The 15,191-nt window shown below is 46.0% G+C and overlaps 2 protein-coding genes across 3 annotated transcripts in view; one reads left to right on the top strand and one right to left on the bottom strand.

The window, feature by feature from the left end:
• The window catches only part of LOC137532399 (gamma-crystallin-3-like), a 198,810-nt gene that overhangs the window by 178,007 nt on the left and 5,612 nt on the right, over nucleotides 1–15,191 (top strand). For both annotated transcript variants that reach the window (XM_068252850.1, XM_068252841.1), the window contains exon 2: nucleotides 14,395–14,637. In XM_068252850.1, the coding sequence (XP_068108951.1) occupies nucleotides 14,395–14,637 (243 nt within the window). The remainder of the gene's footprint in view (nucleotides 1–14,394; nucleotides 14,638–15,191) is intronic.
• Nucleotides 6,683–8,891, bottom strand: LOC137562061 (gamma-crystallin-3-like). Its single transcript, XM_068273404.1, has 3 exons — nucleotides 8,883–8,891; nucleotides 7,225–7,467; nucleotides 6,683–6,967 (listed from the first exon to the last, which is right to left on the bottom strand). The coding sequence occupies exons 1-3, from the start codon at nucleotides 8,889–8,891 to the stop codon at nucleotides 6,683–6,685; spliced, it is 537 nt and encodes a 178-aa protein (XP_068129505.1).

The raw sequence follows: 15,191 nt of genomic DNA, 5'->3' as shown, positions 1-15,191 counted from the left end.
ATTTCGAGTTGAGACCCCGATCCTCGGGGACTGAGACCCAACGGGTCATCTTTATTAAAACTTTGTTAACTGGCGACTCCCAGTCCTGGGCGTACAACCTGCCCCCCACAGATACAGCTCTGACCTCGGTAGGGGAATTCTTTAAGGCCATGGCGGTAATTTACGATGACCCTGACCTTGCTGCGACCTCTGAGCGGAAGCTTAAGCTTTTACGGCAAGGCAGGGGTGCAGTCGAAGATTACGCGGCCGAATTTCGTAGGTGGTCAGTTACGGCCAGGTTTGACACCTATGCCCTCTTAGATTACTTCCTATCTGGGTTGTCGGATGAGGTCTCCGACCTAATGTTAAGTCAACCCGAGCCCAGAACAGTCGATGAGGCCATCTCAGCGGCCATTCGAATCGACCGCAGGTTGCGCTATCAAAGACAAACCAGGGGTAGTCACCATGTCAGAATGGTGTCTTGCGCCACAACCCCAGTGACCCCACCTTCTCCCGAGTCAATGCAGATTGGTCGGTCGGAGCTGTCACTAGAGGATAAACGGTTGCTCCTCCCGTGTACGATTACATGGGAAGGTAAGACCGAGCTCACGGAAGCCTTTGTTGATTCTGGCGCTGCAGCTAATTTTATGGACTTTGAGTTTGCTAAAAGGTTGGGTATTCCACTCACCCCGGTAAAACCACCCGTCCAGGTTACAGCAGTGGATGATTCCCCTCTGCAGAGGAATCACCCGTTATCACAGACATCAGAAGTGGGAGTCACTATAGGGGTGCTGCACAGAGAGAGACTGCAGTTCATTGTATTACATATGTCCACCTCCACAATCATCCTAGGCATGCCGTGGTTACAAATCCATTCACCACAGATAGATTGGGCCACGGGGCAGTTGACAGCATGGTCACCTCATTGTTTCCAGCAGTGTTTAGGGAGGCTGACGTTAGGTCAAACCAGTGTACAGGTAGAAGGAGTACCTGAACAGTACTCGGATTATGCTGACGTGTTCTGTCCTAAGGCTGCGGATAAATTGCCTCCGCATCGCCCTTTCGACTGCCCCATTGACCTCCGTTCTGGTTGTATGCCCCCTCGAGGCCATTTGTATAATCTGTCTGGACCTGTAAAACTAGCCATGCAGGAGTATATCAGTGAAAACTTGGCCAAGGGCTTCATTCGCCCGTCCCGGTCGCCGGCCGGGGCAGGCTTCTTTTTTGTTAAGAAAAAAGACGGGGGTTTGCGACCATGTATCGATTACCGGGGCCTAAATAAAATCACAGTGAAGAATCGCTACCCGTTGCCGTTAATAGACGATTTGTTCACACAGGTCACTGATGCGAGGATTTTTTCGAAACTGGATTTACGGGGGGCATACAATCTGGTGCGCATAAGAAAGGGCGATGAATGGAAAACGGCCTTCAATACACCTAACGGGCACTACGAGTACCTGGTGATGTCCTTCGGGTTATGTAATGCCCCGGCCGTTTTCCAGGAACTCATTAATGAGGTCTTTAGGGAGGTGTTGGGAAAGTTTGTGTTAATCTACCTGGACGACATTCTTATCTTTTCTAACAATCTCCCTGATCACAGAACCCATGTCAGATTTGTACTGGACAAGCTGAGGCAGAATTTGTTGTACGCAAAACTTGAGAAGTGTATTTTCGAGGTTACGTCTGTCGCCTTTCTGGGATATATAATCTCCACCTCGGGCCTGTCTATGGACCCTGCAAAGGTCTCCGCGGTACTGGAGTGGCCGCAGCCGGTGGAGTTGAAGTCTTTGCAACGGTTCTTGGGTTTTGCAAACTATTATAGGAGGTTTATAAAGGGGTACTCCACAGTAGTCGCACCCCTCACCGGTCTTACAAAGAAAGGGGCAGACACCACTCACTGGCCTCCTGAGGCTTTACAGGCATTCTCTACTTTAAAGGAACTGTTCTGCTCAGCACCCATACTGAGACACGTGGACACTTCTTTTCCTTTCGTTGTTGAGGTAGACGCCTCAGAGGTTGGAGTGGGAGCTGTGCTGTCTCAACGTTCAGGCTTACAGGGTAGATTACACCCGTGTGCCTATTTTTCTCGGAGGTTTTCTCCTGCGGAGAGAAACTACGATATAGGCAACAGGGAGCTTCTAGCCATTAAGTTAGCCTTCGAGGAATGGCGTCATTGGCTAGAAGGAGCAGAGCACACGATCACGGCTTATACCGACCACAAGAATCTGGAATACATTGAGGGGGCTAAGAGATTGAGCCCTCGGCAGGCCCGATGGTCTCTGTTTTTCTCGAGGTTCACATTCCTGAATACGTATACTCCAGGTAGTAAGAATACCAAGGCGGATGCCCTCTCCAGGTGTTTTGAACCAGAGACAGCACAGTCCCCCGCTCCTGAGTCCATCATCCCGCAGAAACTAGTGTTAGCTGCCACGGAAACCTGGGAGGATTGGACAGAGGTTTTGGGTACCTTTCAGCAGGATGTTCCTGAGGGAAAACCTGAAGGGGTCATGTTTATCCCACTACCATTTCGCTTACAAATCCTGCAACTCTTTCATGACCATAAGAATGCTGGTCATCCTGGAGCTGCCAGAACGCAGGATCTGATTGCCAGGTGTGCTTGGTGGCCTTCTTTGGCAACAGATTGCAAGGAGTATGTCAGGGAGTGTGCGGTATGTGCCAAGAGTAAACCCTCCCGGCTGGCATCTGTAGGAAGGTTGCAGCCTTTGCCCACCCCGAGTGAGCCATGGACCCACCTGTCCATGGATTTTGTGGGGGAATTGCCCAGGTCTGAAGGCATGTCGGTCATCTGGGTGGTAGTCGACCGTTTTAGCAAAATGGCCCATTTTGTGCCTCTGAAAGGACTCCCCTCGGCCCAAGAACTGGCCGAATTGTTCATCATTCACGTCTTCCGGCTGCATGGCATTCCGGAAGACATTGTGTCAGATAGGGGAGTCCAATTCGTGTCTGGATTCTGGAGGGCATTTTGCAACCAAATGGGCATGAAATTGTCTTTTTCGTCAGGCTACCACCCACAGACTAATGGGCAGACTGAACGAATTAATCAGTCTTTGGAGCAATTCCTGAGATGTTACGTTGCGGAAGCTCAGAGTGACTGGGTAAAATTTTTACCCTTTGCGGAATTCGCACAAAATAATTTAAAGAATTCTTCGTCTGGTTTCTCTCCATTCCAGATTGTGACAGGGAGGTCACCCAAATTCTCCCCTTTTCCAATTGTCTCTTCTCCTTTTCCAGCACTGGAGGATTGGCAGAGGTCACTGAGGGACAATTGGGGAATCGTTAAGGGGAACTTGCAGAAGGCATTCCAGAATCAGAAGGGTCAAGCGGACAAGAGACGGTCCGTGGAATGGAAATTTCAGCCAGGGGATTTAGTCTGGGTGTCCACACGTCACTTGACCTTGAAGCAGCCTTCTGCCAAACTGGGCCCCAGGTTTGTGGGTCCATTTTCCGTGACTAGGAGAATTAACAACGTCACTTACGTTATTGATCTTCCTGCCAGCATGCGGGGCGTAAGGTCGTTTCACGTGTCTCTGCTCAAACCCGCAGTCCATGTGGGCCCTACTCCGCCTCCTCCGGTTCTGGTGGACAGCCAACCCGAGTTCGAAATAGAGAAAATTTTGGACTCACGCGTTGTCCAGAACTCAGTACAGTACCTGGTACACTGGAAGGGGTATGGCATTGAGGAGAGACAATGGGTCCCAGGGACTCGCATGCATGCGGATGAGTTGAGGGAAGAATTTCATACCTTACACCCCGAGAAGCCTGGTAGGAGTTGTCCGGAGTCCACTCCTCGGGGGGGGGGGGGGGGTACTGTAATGAAACGCGGAAAAGCCGCGGCCTCTCAAGGTGAGGCGGCTGTTTCCGCGTCCAGCAGGACGCCACAACGCGGAAAAAACGCTGCATGCCGCTCAGGCAGAGCGGCGGAATCCGCACTGGAAACGGCGGAATCCGCATTGGGAACGGCGGAATCCGCATTGGAGGCGGCTCCCGCACTTGGTTCACTAGATACATTGCAAGACAGTACTGGTGTGGCTGGGACTGATAGTCCACCAAGATTCAGACTTACACGCGTGCGAGCACTGAGGCAGAGTTTAAATAGCAGTTAGAAGGGAGTCGGCTGATCAGCTGGGTCAGCTGATAAATTCCACTGCTCCCATTGGACCAGCAATTAGGGAGGTCCTGGAAAGGTCCTAGAGTATATATACTGCTGGTTGTTCACTTGCTCTTTGTCTGGCGTGCAATCACATATGTGGGAGCACCCAGATCCGTAGTCAGATCCGCAAGTGTGCCGGGACCAGCTGGAGCTGTAATCCTACACTTAGCTAGATCCTGTTGATAGCTAAAGTACTAGTTTGATTGTGATTATCTGTTATGACTTTTGCCTGCCTTGACTATCCTCCTGAACTCTGATCTTGTACCTCAATATTTCTGATACTCTGTTGCCGAACCCCGGCTCGTTCCTTGACTCTGCTTCTGCCTCCTGATTTTGTACCCTGATATATCTGATACCCCGTTGCTGAACCCTGCCTGTACTTTGACTCCGCCTTTGCCTCCTGATCTTGTACTTTATCTGTCCGTGTGTGTACGACCTGGCTTGTCCGACCTCGAGAACCGACCTTACTGTTAGAGGCGGTTCCTCGCTCTGTTAGTGATCCTTCCTCCTGAAGGTTACTTTCAGTCTGTCCTTCCTACTGTCAGTCTGACTCCTCCCGTCTTGGAGAGCTCAGGTCTGCGGAAGGAATCTGTGCAGTACTCCTTGCTGCACTGAGGCCTAGTCCTCAAAGTGTTACTGTTACACCAAACACTACACTCTACTCAGGTGAACAGAGGTTAGCTAGTATATCGGATTATCAGTGATACTGCAGATCACGTATAATCTGGTAAACATCTGTATTCCCAGTGATTCTGCAGATCACTGGTAATCAGATCCTCTCTGTGCTTCACCGATCGTTACATAGTGATAAAGTTATTGGTGAATGAAAGGAAGGAGCACTGAAAGGTGAAAATTGCTCTGGTACAGAAGGGGGAAAGCCCCTCAGTAGTAAATTGGTTAATCTTTCCTCCCATATACCCCAATTTTTTTGTTATAATTCTTAGGGCATCTTCTATTCAGGTAGGTTGTGTTATATAGGGGTAATGATTTGTTAATAGAGCTTGCCCATGTACACAGTGTGGGAATGGAGGCCTTTTTCAGAATCTCCTTTCTGGCCCGAAAACGTAAGTCTCGAACTAGCATTGGTTTTTATTTGGTAGTATATTTTAGATTTCTGGCTCGGTGATTGGTAAACTCCCAAGGGCAGGGACCTTCTAGTGTTTCTCATGCTGCTGTAATTTATGAACATGTACCAACTTTAGAGATATCTCAAACTGCACATTAGCTATGTACAGTATGTATTTGTATTTCTGCTGCTGAATGCCATGACTGTACAGTGTCTTGAATATCTTATGTATATTTGTTCCCAATACTTGTTTTGTACTATGTACAGCACTTCGGAAGATGTTGGCGCTATACAAATACAAAAATAAAAAATAACAATCATAATAATAGGTATCAAGAAGAGCACAAAAGAGGGAATCTGGTCAATCAGGACTAAGGCAGGAGCGAAAAACAAGTTGCGTTGGGGGGAGGGGGGGCCTTTGGCTGGGGCTGGAGCGCAGCCTGCACAGCCTCATGTACTGTCTGTTTTTTTGTTTGTTTGTTTGTTTTTTTGCAGCGCAGCCCCACACTGATTATTCCTCTCCTGGGATGTGCAGTAGCAGTGTGAAAATTTGACTTGGAGGCCTCATGGTTGCTGCATTTGACACTGGGAAACCTTATAATTATTGTATTTGACACTTAAAGGCCTCATAATTGCTACATTTAATACTAGGAGACCTAGTGGTTGCTTCGTTTTAAACTTGGAGGCCACATGATTGCTGCATTTGACACTTGGAGGCCTCATAATTGATAAATTTGACATTAGGAGGCCTCATGGTTGTGTAATTTCTCACTTTGGAGGCCTTATGATTGCTGCATTTGATACTTGGAGGCCCTGTTATTGCTGCATTCAGCATTTACTTACAAACTAATAATTCCTACAACTGCTAGTTGCATGTCCTAGCATATTATCATGTATTTACATACAGTATCACTGACATCTTCTGCAGCACATTACAGAGTACATAGTCATGTCCCTGACTGTCCCAAGTGGAGGTTACAATCTAATCCTTGGCATATGTATGGTAACTAGGGATTTTTTTCTTTTAATTGAAGGAGAGGGATCCTCATCTCAAGCCCATTGTCCACCACTAAGTTCACATACATTGGGCCCCGTCCATGACATGCCCAATTTCTGATGCATGACCGTACCCATTTTACAGCGCAGCACCACATGCACCGTAGGTTGTCATCTGCCCCACAGTTGGATCCAGAACCTGCATAGTACCCTCACTAAAAAATCTCTGGAGCCACCCCTGACTATCCAACATTAAAAGTAAAAAAAAAGAGGAGGTTTAGGCACTTTCTTCTGACTGTGTTATTATTACAAGTTAAACCTATACCACATCTGGCCAAACGGATAATGCCTTATGTATTAAATGCTGGATAACATATCTGACACAAAATTTTACTAATTAATTTAACACGCGAACTGTGACCTTGTTTTTCTTTCAAAGTTTAATTTCAATGCAGAAAAAGTGTTACACTTTAATCACTTCCATGTAAATAATGGACACGTCTGAAGGAACCAATCCTGGGGCTTGAGGCTCCCCAATCGGTGTATCTCCTGTACTCTCCGGGTCTCAGGTAATACTGGCGCCCCCTATAGTTGGGCTCCTCGTAGAACATCCAGAAACCACTTTGAACATCAGCAGAGTAGATCTCATGGAAGCCAAATCTCTCATAAAGTTTTGGACAATCTTCACTGTACTCCATCATGTGACCTCTGAAGTCTTCTCTCTCGTAGATCCTCATGCGGAAGGGACCTTGATGCTGGTGATCAGATTAAAGGAAATTTGTCTATAATTGAATCTATACCACTCTAAAAAGTTGCTTAATCATGAGACCTAAAGACATATTTTTTGATCTGTTTATAGTAAAATAAATTTAATTTGGCAACTATCAGTTAGTGTGTTATGTAGATGCTCAATGCTCTTTGTGCATTTCTGGTTAAGTCTGTGCTAGTAAGAATTTATTTCAAGCTAATGCATAAATGAATAAGTATCCATTATTGTTCCGTGTTTTATTACCTGGGGGCTCATCCGGCAAGACCTGACGGAGTCATTGTACCCCATCCATTGCTGGTAGTCAGGATAGTCTCCTCTGTGGAGATAGTACTGGTGTCCTCTGTAGTTGGGCTGCTCATACAGGATCCAGTTCCCATTGTGCACTTGGGCAGAGTTGCAATGTCTGAAGTAGGAGGACAGGTCCTGGCAGTCAGAGCTACACTCGTAGGAGCGTCCTTGGAAGTTCCTGTCCTCGTAAAAGGTGATCTGTGGAATGATGAGGAAACAATTTACTTCTAATTATTTGTGCTGATCTTAGGATATGCAGGACCTAGTTTTCTGTTGGCAGAAGTAATGTCTGTACTTGGGACTTTTAAGGGAAGCAGGAAGTTTGGAGGCCCAAGCTTTCCCCTATTGCCGATATTCCTATGGCAGCACCTGAAAATATGTAGGTTTGTTTTTCAACAGAATGTGGCCCGGGGAGGAGGAGCTGGGGTAGTTAAGGTTAGCCACTGGGTGGTGGTTAAGGTTAGCCCTGAGGGGGGGAGGGGGGTTAAGGTTAGGCATTGGTAGAGGGAGGGTTCAGTGTGAGAATAGGGTTATGTTTAGCTGTAGTAACATATCGTTGTGTATTATCTATATTTTACTATCATCCACTGGCGTAACAATAGGGGATGCAGCCCCTGCCCCTCCCGTGGTCCCTCCAGGGCCCACTCAGCTCTGTTTTGTGGGGCTGGAGGGGTCACAGCATGAGAGGAAAGCATGGCCGTACATCGGCGGGGACTCCGAGGTAAGGGGGGAGGCGGTCCTCCCTCCCCGCCGATGTGCGGCCATGATTTCCTCTTATGCTGTGACTCCTCCAGCCCCACAAAACGGATCTGGGGGCCCATCCAAATTTTTGCAGGGGGGCCCGGCGAATTCTAGTTACGCTCCTGCTATCTTCATTTGCACTCTAACAGTAGAATGTCGGTAAATGTACAGATCTTCTTCTATCAGATTTTCTGGGCACTCAAATTTCCATGTGCCCTTTTTTCATGTTCGCCTTTTAAGACCCATGTAGAAAGTTTGCATTGTGGAACCTGTATGGAACTGCAGCCACTCAACTGCTAACTTACTCACCAATCATCAATCTCCACAAGACTCTTAAATAATGCAGGTGAGGTCTGTAATTTTTTGCTATCTGAAACCATACAATCTTAAAAAATGCATCCCAGGTTTTTTGGCTCACTTAAGATATACTACACTGGAAGAACTCTGAAGATGCCTTAGTAAATGGTAGTGGCTGGATAGTGTACTGGTTAAGGGCACCGCCTCTGACATGGGGGACCAGGGTTCAAATCCTGGCTAGGGTCAGTACCTATTCAGTAAGGAGTTCAAGGCAAGACTCCCTAACACTGCAGGGGGGCCCCTTGTGCGCCTCCCAGTGGCTGCAGCTCTTGAGCACTTTGAGTCCGACAAATTTTCGGATTGTTATTATTATTAAATCATCCCTTAAGTCTGTGTTTATCAAACCTGACCTCAAGGCCCACCAACAGTGCATGTTTTGTAGATAACCCCACAGGAAGATAATCCACATTGCTGAGGGGACTAACTGCTTCACCTGCACATGAGAAGTTACCTGGAAAACGTTGACTGTTAGTAGGCCTTGAGGGCAGGTTCAGGAAATACTTTCATGTCCATACCTTCCCCATTTAGGTCCTCAAGGCCCACCAACAGTGCTTGTCTTGTGGATAACAAACACACAAACAGATACTCAACATTGCTGACGGAATAAATACTACTCCTGGGCATATGTGTCCTTACCTGTAAAACGTGCACTGGTGGACCTTGCAGACAATGTTGGGTAATACTTCCCCATGTCCTTACCTTTCCCATATTTCTGGAGTTGTCACTGTGCTGATCTATGTTGGTTCTGGTAACTGGCAGGAGAGAGATGGTCCTTATATACACCTTGCACTGCTCACATGCTGATCTTTTCCTCGTCGTTTAGAATGAATAGCTTTGTCCACTTGACCCTTTAGAAGTTGCTTAGTAGGCCTTCAAACCTATTCTTTGTATTCTTTTGCTTGTATCAGCATCAGAGTTTAGCTAACCTGGACAAAAGTCATGCTCTCAGTCACATAAATGGGATGATATACGTAACTATGTGAATGGTGTAAACAGTCATTCACTAAATATCATTCAACCTATGACTGCCAGACAGTTCAAGACCCAGGACACTTTCAGTTTTGTATAATACAAAAGACTGCTGAAGCAACATGTTGGCACATGTTAGAAACTGTGATTCATGTACTTTTACAGCTGAGTATTGCTCCATGTTAAAGGCGGCCATAATTATTATCGAATCGGATGATTGCCACCAAGTGCATACTCAATTGACGATGCGACCCATTTCGGCCCAAGCATATGGATCTGACATGCTGTAAGATGTCGGCCATCATGGTCAATCGAGTGTGCGGTGGTAACAGCGAGCGATATTGGGACAATCAACAACTGCGACAAAACTTCCGGCGCTGTCCCCCCCCCCCCCCATGTGAAATGTCCCAAATGCTCGGTGCTCTATACTTTACCTGTCCATGTATGCTGCTGGCTCCAAGCTCTGTCCTCCGTCTTCTGTCAAGCCGGCAAGGTGGCATCACAAGGCCGATTCCTGATCCATTTCAGCATGAAATTGAGTATCGGCTCGTGGTGTATGGGCAGCCTGTAGATCTCTCTCTGATCACATTCGATTAGAAAGATTTTTCTCTTAGTTTAATCTACCCATCATCGCTAGATGTATAGCTACACACAGATATGAGATTTTCATCCGGTGAAAGTATGCCTAACTTTCAGGTTACCTGCACATGACTCACACTTCCTTTTGCTTCATCACCATGAGACCTGCCACACCACGTTTAGTGTGACAGCCCCATAGCGCTATGACTGCTTCTGCAGCAGGATGTGGGATTTTGTGCAATGCGCCGTGATGGACCACGGTAAGCGTGATAGGGCCCTAAAAAATACACAGGTTTTGTTCTTGTGATATAAAAACAAAAGTGTCTGTTGTGTGGAACGCAGCGTGACCAAGCGTCTTGACAGACGCGAAACGGCCGTCGCAAGTCCCACCTAGTGCCCTGCTTCCCCCACCTCCACCGCACCATCACCAATGAGGAATACCAGACGGAGGTATCCCTTGGATTTGGTACCCTGTTAACTGTCTGCTAACACCTGCAATAAAGCACTGGACGGAAGGTGCCCGGAGTCTCCTTTCCTTTTTCTTGCCGGATAAATCAAGTCTACGCTTTCTTCATTTCATATCCGCAGAGAACACGTCCCAGCAGAAGACAGAGGGAGACCACAGATGGTATGGTGAGAACATATTGCTTTTATTCACTCAAGTTGTGCTCACAGATTAGGGAGTGCCACTCTTGCAAATTCCCTTTTCTTTATTTACATCTGTTGGGGTAGATCACATGTCCACAGCTCCTCATCGCCAATAGCTGCTTCCTTTCTTCAGGAGCCCGCCTCACTCTGCCACGCCCTCTTGAGTCACTTCTTACTCAGCAGTAGAGAAAGTCAACAAGATGCTAATTGTTCCGGCTTGCTTGGGCCAATCAAAAAATGGCAGGAAAAGCAAGGAAGATTACTACTAGCTGTGTACAGTTACAGTTAATGCAAACCCAAAGTGACAAGGATGCGCACAGCCAGGGCCATGCAGGCGCAGTGGCCCGCCAACTCTCAGTTAGCAGAAAACAAAACTAAGCCATGGCGAGAGACTAGAGGATCATTGGGGACCGGCGCAGGCACAGAGTGGCTGCAGGGGGCTGGTAGAAGCCCCAGATAAGTGAAACTCTTTCTTTGCCTTTCGGTTTAGATTCACTTTAAGAGGAATAGTGGGAACATGGCAAAAAAGAAGTTCTCAAAAAGACCTCGTAGTTTTTGAGAAAATTGATTTTAAAAAATGCAAAAAACATTTCTTCAATGCATTTTTTAAAATCGATTTTCTTAAAAACTACAAGCTCTTTTTGAATTCATTTTTTTTTTGCCTTGTCCCCATCCTTCTTCTTAACATGCGTAGCAATTTTGGTGCCAATAGCATGTATAAACCTTTGGTGCGTTACTATAAACCTCTAAAGTCTGCCAAAAATTACTGTAAATGAAAATTACACAAAAATTATGCGAAATTACAAATGGATTACACAAAATCAGTTGAATGTCCAAATCGTAATTACATATGGCAGTAATTTTTGCGTAATTGTAGTTAGCAGATTCAGGGCCAGATTTGTACTCTGTACCGCCCAAGGCTACTGTCACCTGCCGCCCCCCTTCAGTATAGGTAGCCAGATGACTCCTCCCTCCTTCCCTCCAGTATGGTAATCTGATGACCCCCCTCCTCCAGTATAGGTAGCCAGATGACCCCACCCCCCTTCCCTCTAGTAACCTGATGACTCCCCCGGTATAGGTAGCAGATGACTCCTCCCCCTTTCCCTCCAGTATAGGTAGCCAGATGACTCCCTTAATCCCTCTTTTTCCCACCCCCTTTTCAGTATAGTAGCCAGCTTGCCTTCACACCGCAGCAGCGATCAGTGTTACTCATTTCTCCAGTGCAGAAGCTTCCTCTTCCTCTCTGTCTCCATGGCCACCGCCACAATGCAAACGTGCACAGAGAGCAAGGTGGCCGCTGCACAGACGGCTAGCAGCAGAGTACTGTGGTCAGGCGCTCACCTGATCTCCCTGAATTGCAACATTTGCATGCCTGCTGCTTTGCTGCCCTTTCTCCTGTGGTGCCCTAGGCCATGGCCTATGGGGCCTTGGCCTAAATCCGGCCCTGAGCAGATTATGATTATCACTACAAGGTAACGAGTGGTACACTATTTGCGCAAAGCACTGTACATACCTTGTGTAAGTACTGTTGAACTTACTTTACTAACATTTTTTTAATTAACCCCAATGTAAGATTGGATGATGTTAAAACAGATGGCCTTCAATAAATGTCTTATCTAAACTTTTTCCCAAATCAGTTTTTCTTGTATCCCTGAACATGATAGATGTCACAGGGGTTTTGTTCTGTGTGACAGAAATGGCCTGAGCGGCATTCTGGGAGTTCTAAACACACACATGTCAGGCCATTCATGTGAGAAAAGCTTTTGTCCAGGTTAGCAGAAGCCAGATGCTGAGACAAGCAAAAGAATACAAAGAATAAGTTCAGAGAAATGTTAAATAACTTTAACACAGTAAAGTGGAGAAAATCTATTCGTTCTGCATATGAAGCAGAGGGCCGGCGTGTGGGCGGAGCAGGGAGTATATAAGGGCCATTTGCCTCCAGCCAGTGACCAGAGCTGACACACAGCAGCACAGCGACACTTCCGGCAATATGGGAAAGGTGAGCCTATAGGGGACGCTTTACTGCGGTTGGAGAATGATAGAAAACATTTTCTGATTCATCGACCTTGCACTGGAGTATTTTAAATGTTAGCCATTAGGAAGCTAAACCTTTCCTTTCACCTCTTTTTGGGTTTATTATAAGCTGAAGTTTAAGCTTGTATTGTCTCGGGTAAATGACAACATGTTTTCTTTTTATGTTTTTCCAAAGCTCTGTAGCCACATTCACATTGCCGTGGCCGTGGCCTGCCACCTGCTAGGCATCCACTTATTAAGCTGTAGAGATGGCCCAGCCTTTGAGAACTCAAGGAGAAGCACATGATCAGTTTGATCAGCTGATAGATTTGTAAGCCTCTGATTTGCTGTGATGACTTCCTGGTTTAACACATGATCATGGCCAGCAAATCAGAGCCTTACAAACCTATCAGCTGATTAAACTGATCATGTGCTTCTCCATGAGTTCTCCAAGGCTGGGCCATCCCTATTGGGCTGCGGCTACCAAGCTGGGGGCAGGAACACTTGAGTTTCAGAAAAAGAAAGATTTACAAGCGAGCGGGTTAGATTCTGCTCCATCACTCACTGATTGTAGTAGAGCTGGAAAGGAGCTGTACATTTAAGGTTTTCAGTCTACAACTTTGGTCATCATTAAGGCCTGTAATAAGTTATCTCATTAGCTATTAGTGAGAATTATACTACAGTCTGACTCAAGGCTGACTGTAGAGAAAGCGTCATTTACAGCCCTGGATTCTTAACCCTTACAATGAGTTAATAAATGAGCACAGCCTAGTTCTATGTAGGACTGTACATACACAATTTTATCCCATGATGCTTCATGTGCCCTTTAATAGATCAACCCCATAGTGGCATTACTTAAAGGGAACCTAAACTGAGAAGGATGGATTTTTCCTTTTAAAATAATACCAGTTGCCTGACTCTCCTGCTGATCCTGTGTCTCTAATACTTTTAGCCACACCCCCTCAACAAGCATGCAGATCAGGTGCTCTGACTGAAGTCAGACTGGATTAGCTGCATGCTTGTTTCAGGTGTGTGATTCAGCCACTACTGCAGCAAATAGATTAGCAGGACTGCCAGGCAACTGGTATTGTTTAAAATGAAATATCCATATCCCTCTCAGTTAAGGTTCCCTTTAGCGTGTACCCAAGGCAGCGCAGGGGGGGGGGGGGGGGGGCAGATAGGACACAGAGGCATGTTCCCTGTTCTATGCCATGCCTCTGTGTCCCTACAAGGCCGCTTACTGCCCATCCCCCAGCACTGCGCTGTCACCTCCCAATCCCCCCCAAAAATAAAAAGGCGACAAGCAGCTTGTTGGCAGCTAACAGGGAAAGGGGACTTCCTTGCAGGAGAAACACTCCTGCAAAATGCTCCCTCTAGCATTAGGAATGCCCCTTACCCTGCTCTAATTGGCTAGCTCTGCCTCTCCCATGCCACTCCCCCGCCTCCCTGCTCTGTGCTCTAAGTTAGGACACAAAGAGCCAGAGCTGCAGAATCATGTCCCCAAGGGATGTGGCCATTTGTTTTTTTGTTTTGTTTTTTTCGTTTTTTTGTTGATTACGGGATGCAGGAGCAGCTGTAATTGACACTAGCCCCACAAGTCAGGTAGCATTTTTTTTTTAACTCTCCACCTCGGATTCTCTTTAACTGTGAGTTGTATGTTCCATTGTTTTTTCATTAAATTTTTCCCTTTCATGAACCCTAAATATTGTACACCCCCAACGCATTGTCTGTCTTTTCCTACAGGTCTAGGTCCACACTACATAAATTTAGTGTCAAGTATCGATTTTAAATAAATTCTCATAAATCTTCCTTCCACAGATCACCTTCTACGAGGACAAGAACTTCCAAGGACGTTCCTATGAGTGTAGCTCAGATTGCCAGGACCTGTCCTCCTACTTCAGACGCTGCAACTCAATTCGGGTCCACAATGGGAACTGGATCCTTTATGAGAACCCCAGCTACAGAGGACACCAGTACTACCTCCATAGAGGAGACTACCCTGACTACCAGCAATGGGTGGGCTACAATGACTCTGTCAGGTCTTGTCAGATGAGCCCCCAGGTAATAATACAGAAGATATAATCATTGTTATTATTATTATAATTATTTTCAATTCATAAGGTACCAAACATATTGTGTGATGCTGTACAGAGTAAACACACAAAATATAGACACTGGTACCTAATACAGTATTATTAGATGTAGTAATTACAGTTATAGTGTCCAATGTAACATGGTGAACAAAATGTATAGAGAATTCCAAGACCTTTTCGTGGGTGAGAGAGCACTGCCCTTGTGAACTTACAATTTAAAGAAATAGAGGAGGAACAAAATGGGGTAATTAACAATATATATACAGGATCTTCTCAAAAAATTAGCATATTGTGATAAAGTTCATTATTTCATGTAATGTACTGATAAACTTTAGACTTTCATATATTTTAGATTCATTACACACAACTGAAGTAGTTCAAAGCCTTTGATTGTTATAATATTGATGATTTTGGCATACAGCTCATGAAAACCCAAAATTCCTATCTCCAAAAATTAACATATCACGAAAAGGTTCTCTAAACGAGCTATTAACCTAATCATCTGAATCAACTAATTAACTC

This window comes from Hyperolius riggenbachi, chromosome 1 (assembly GCF_040937935.1).
Source record: "Hyperolius riggenbachi isolate aHypRig1 chromosome 1, aHypRig1.pri, whole genome shotgun sequence".
Taxonomy (NCBI): domain Eukaryota; kingdom Metazoa; phylum Chordata; class Amphibia; order Anura; family Hyperoliidae; genus Hyperolius; species Hyperolius riggenbachi.
This window is presented reverse-complemented; position numbering and strand designations above follow the sequence as displayed.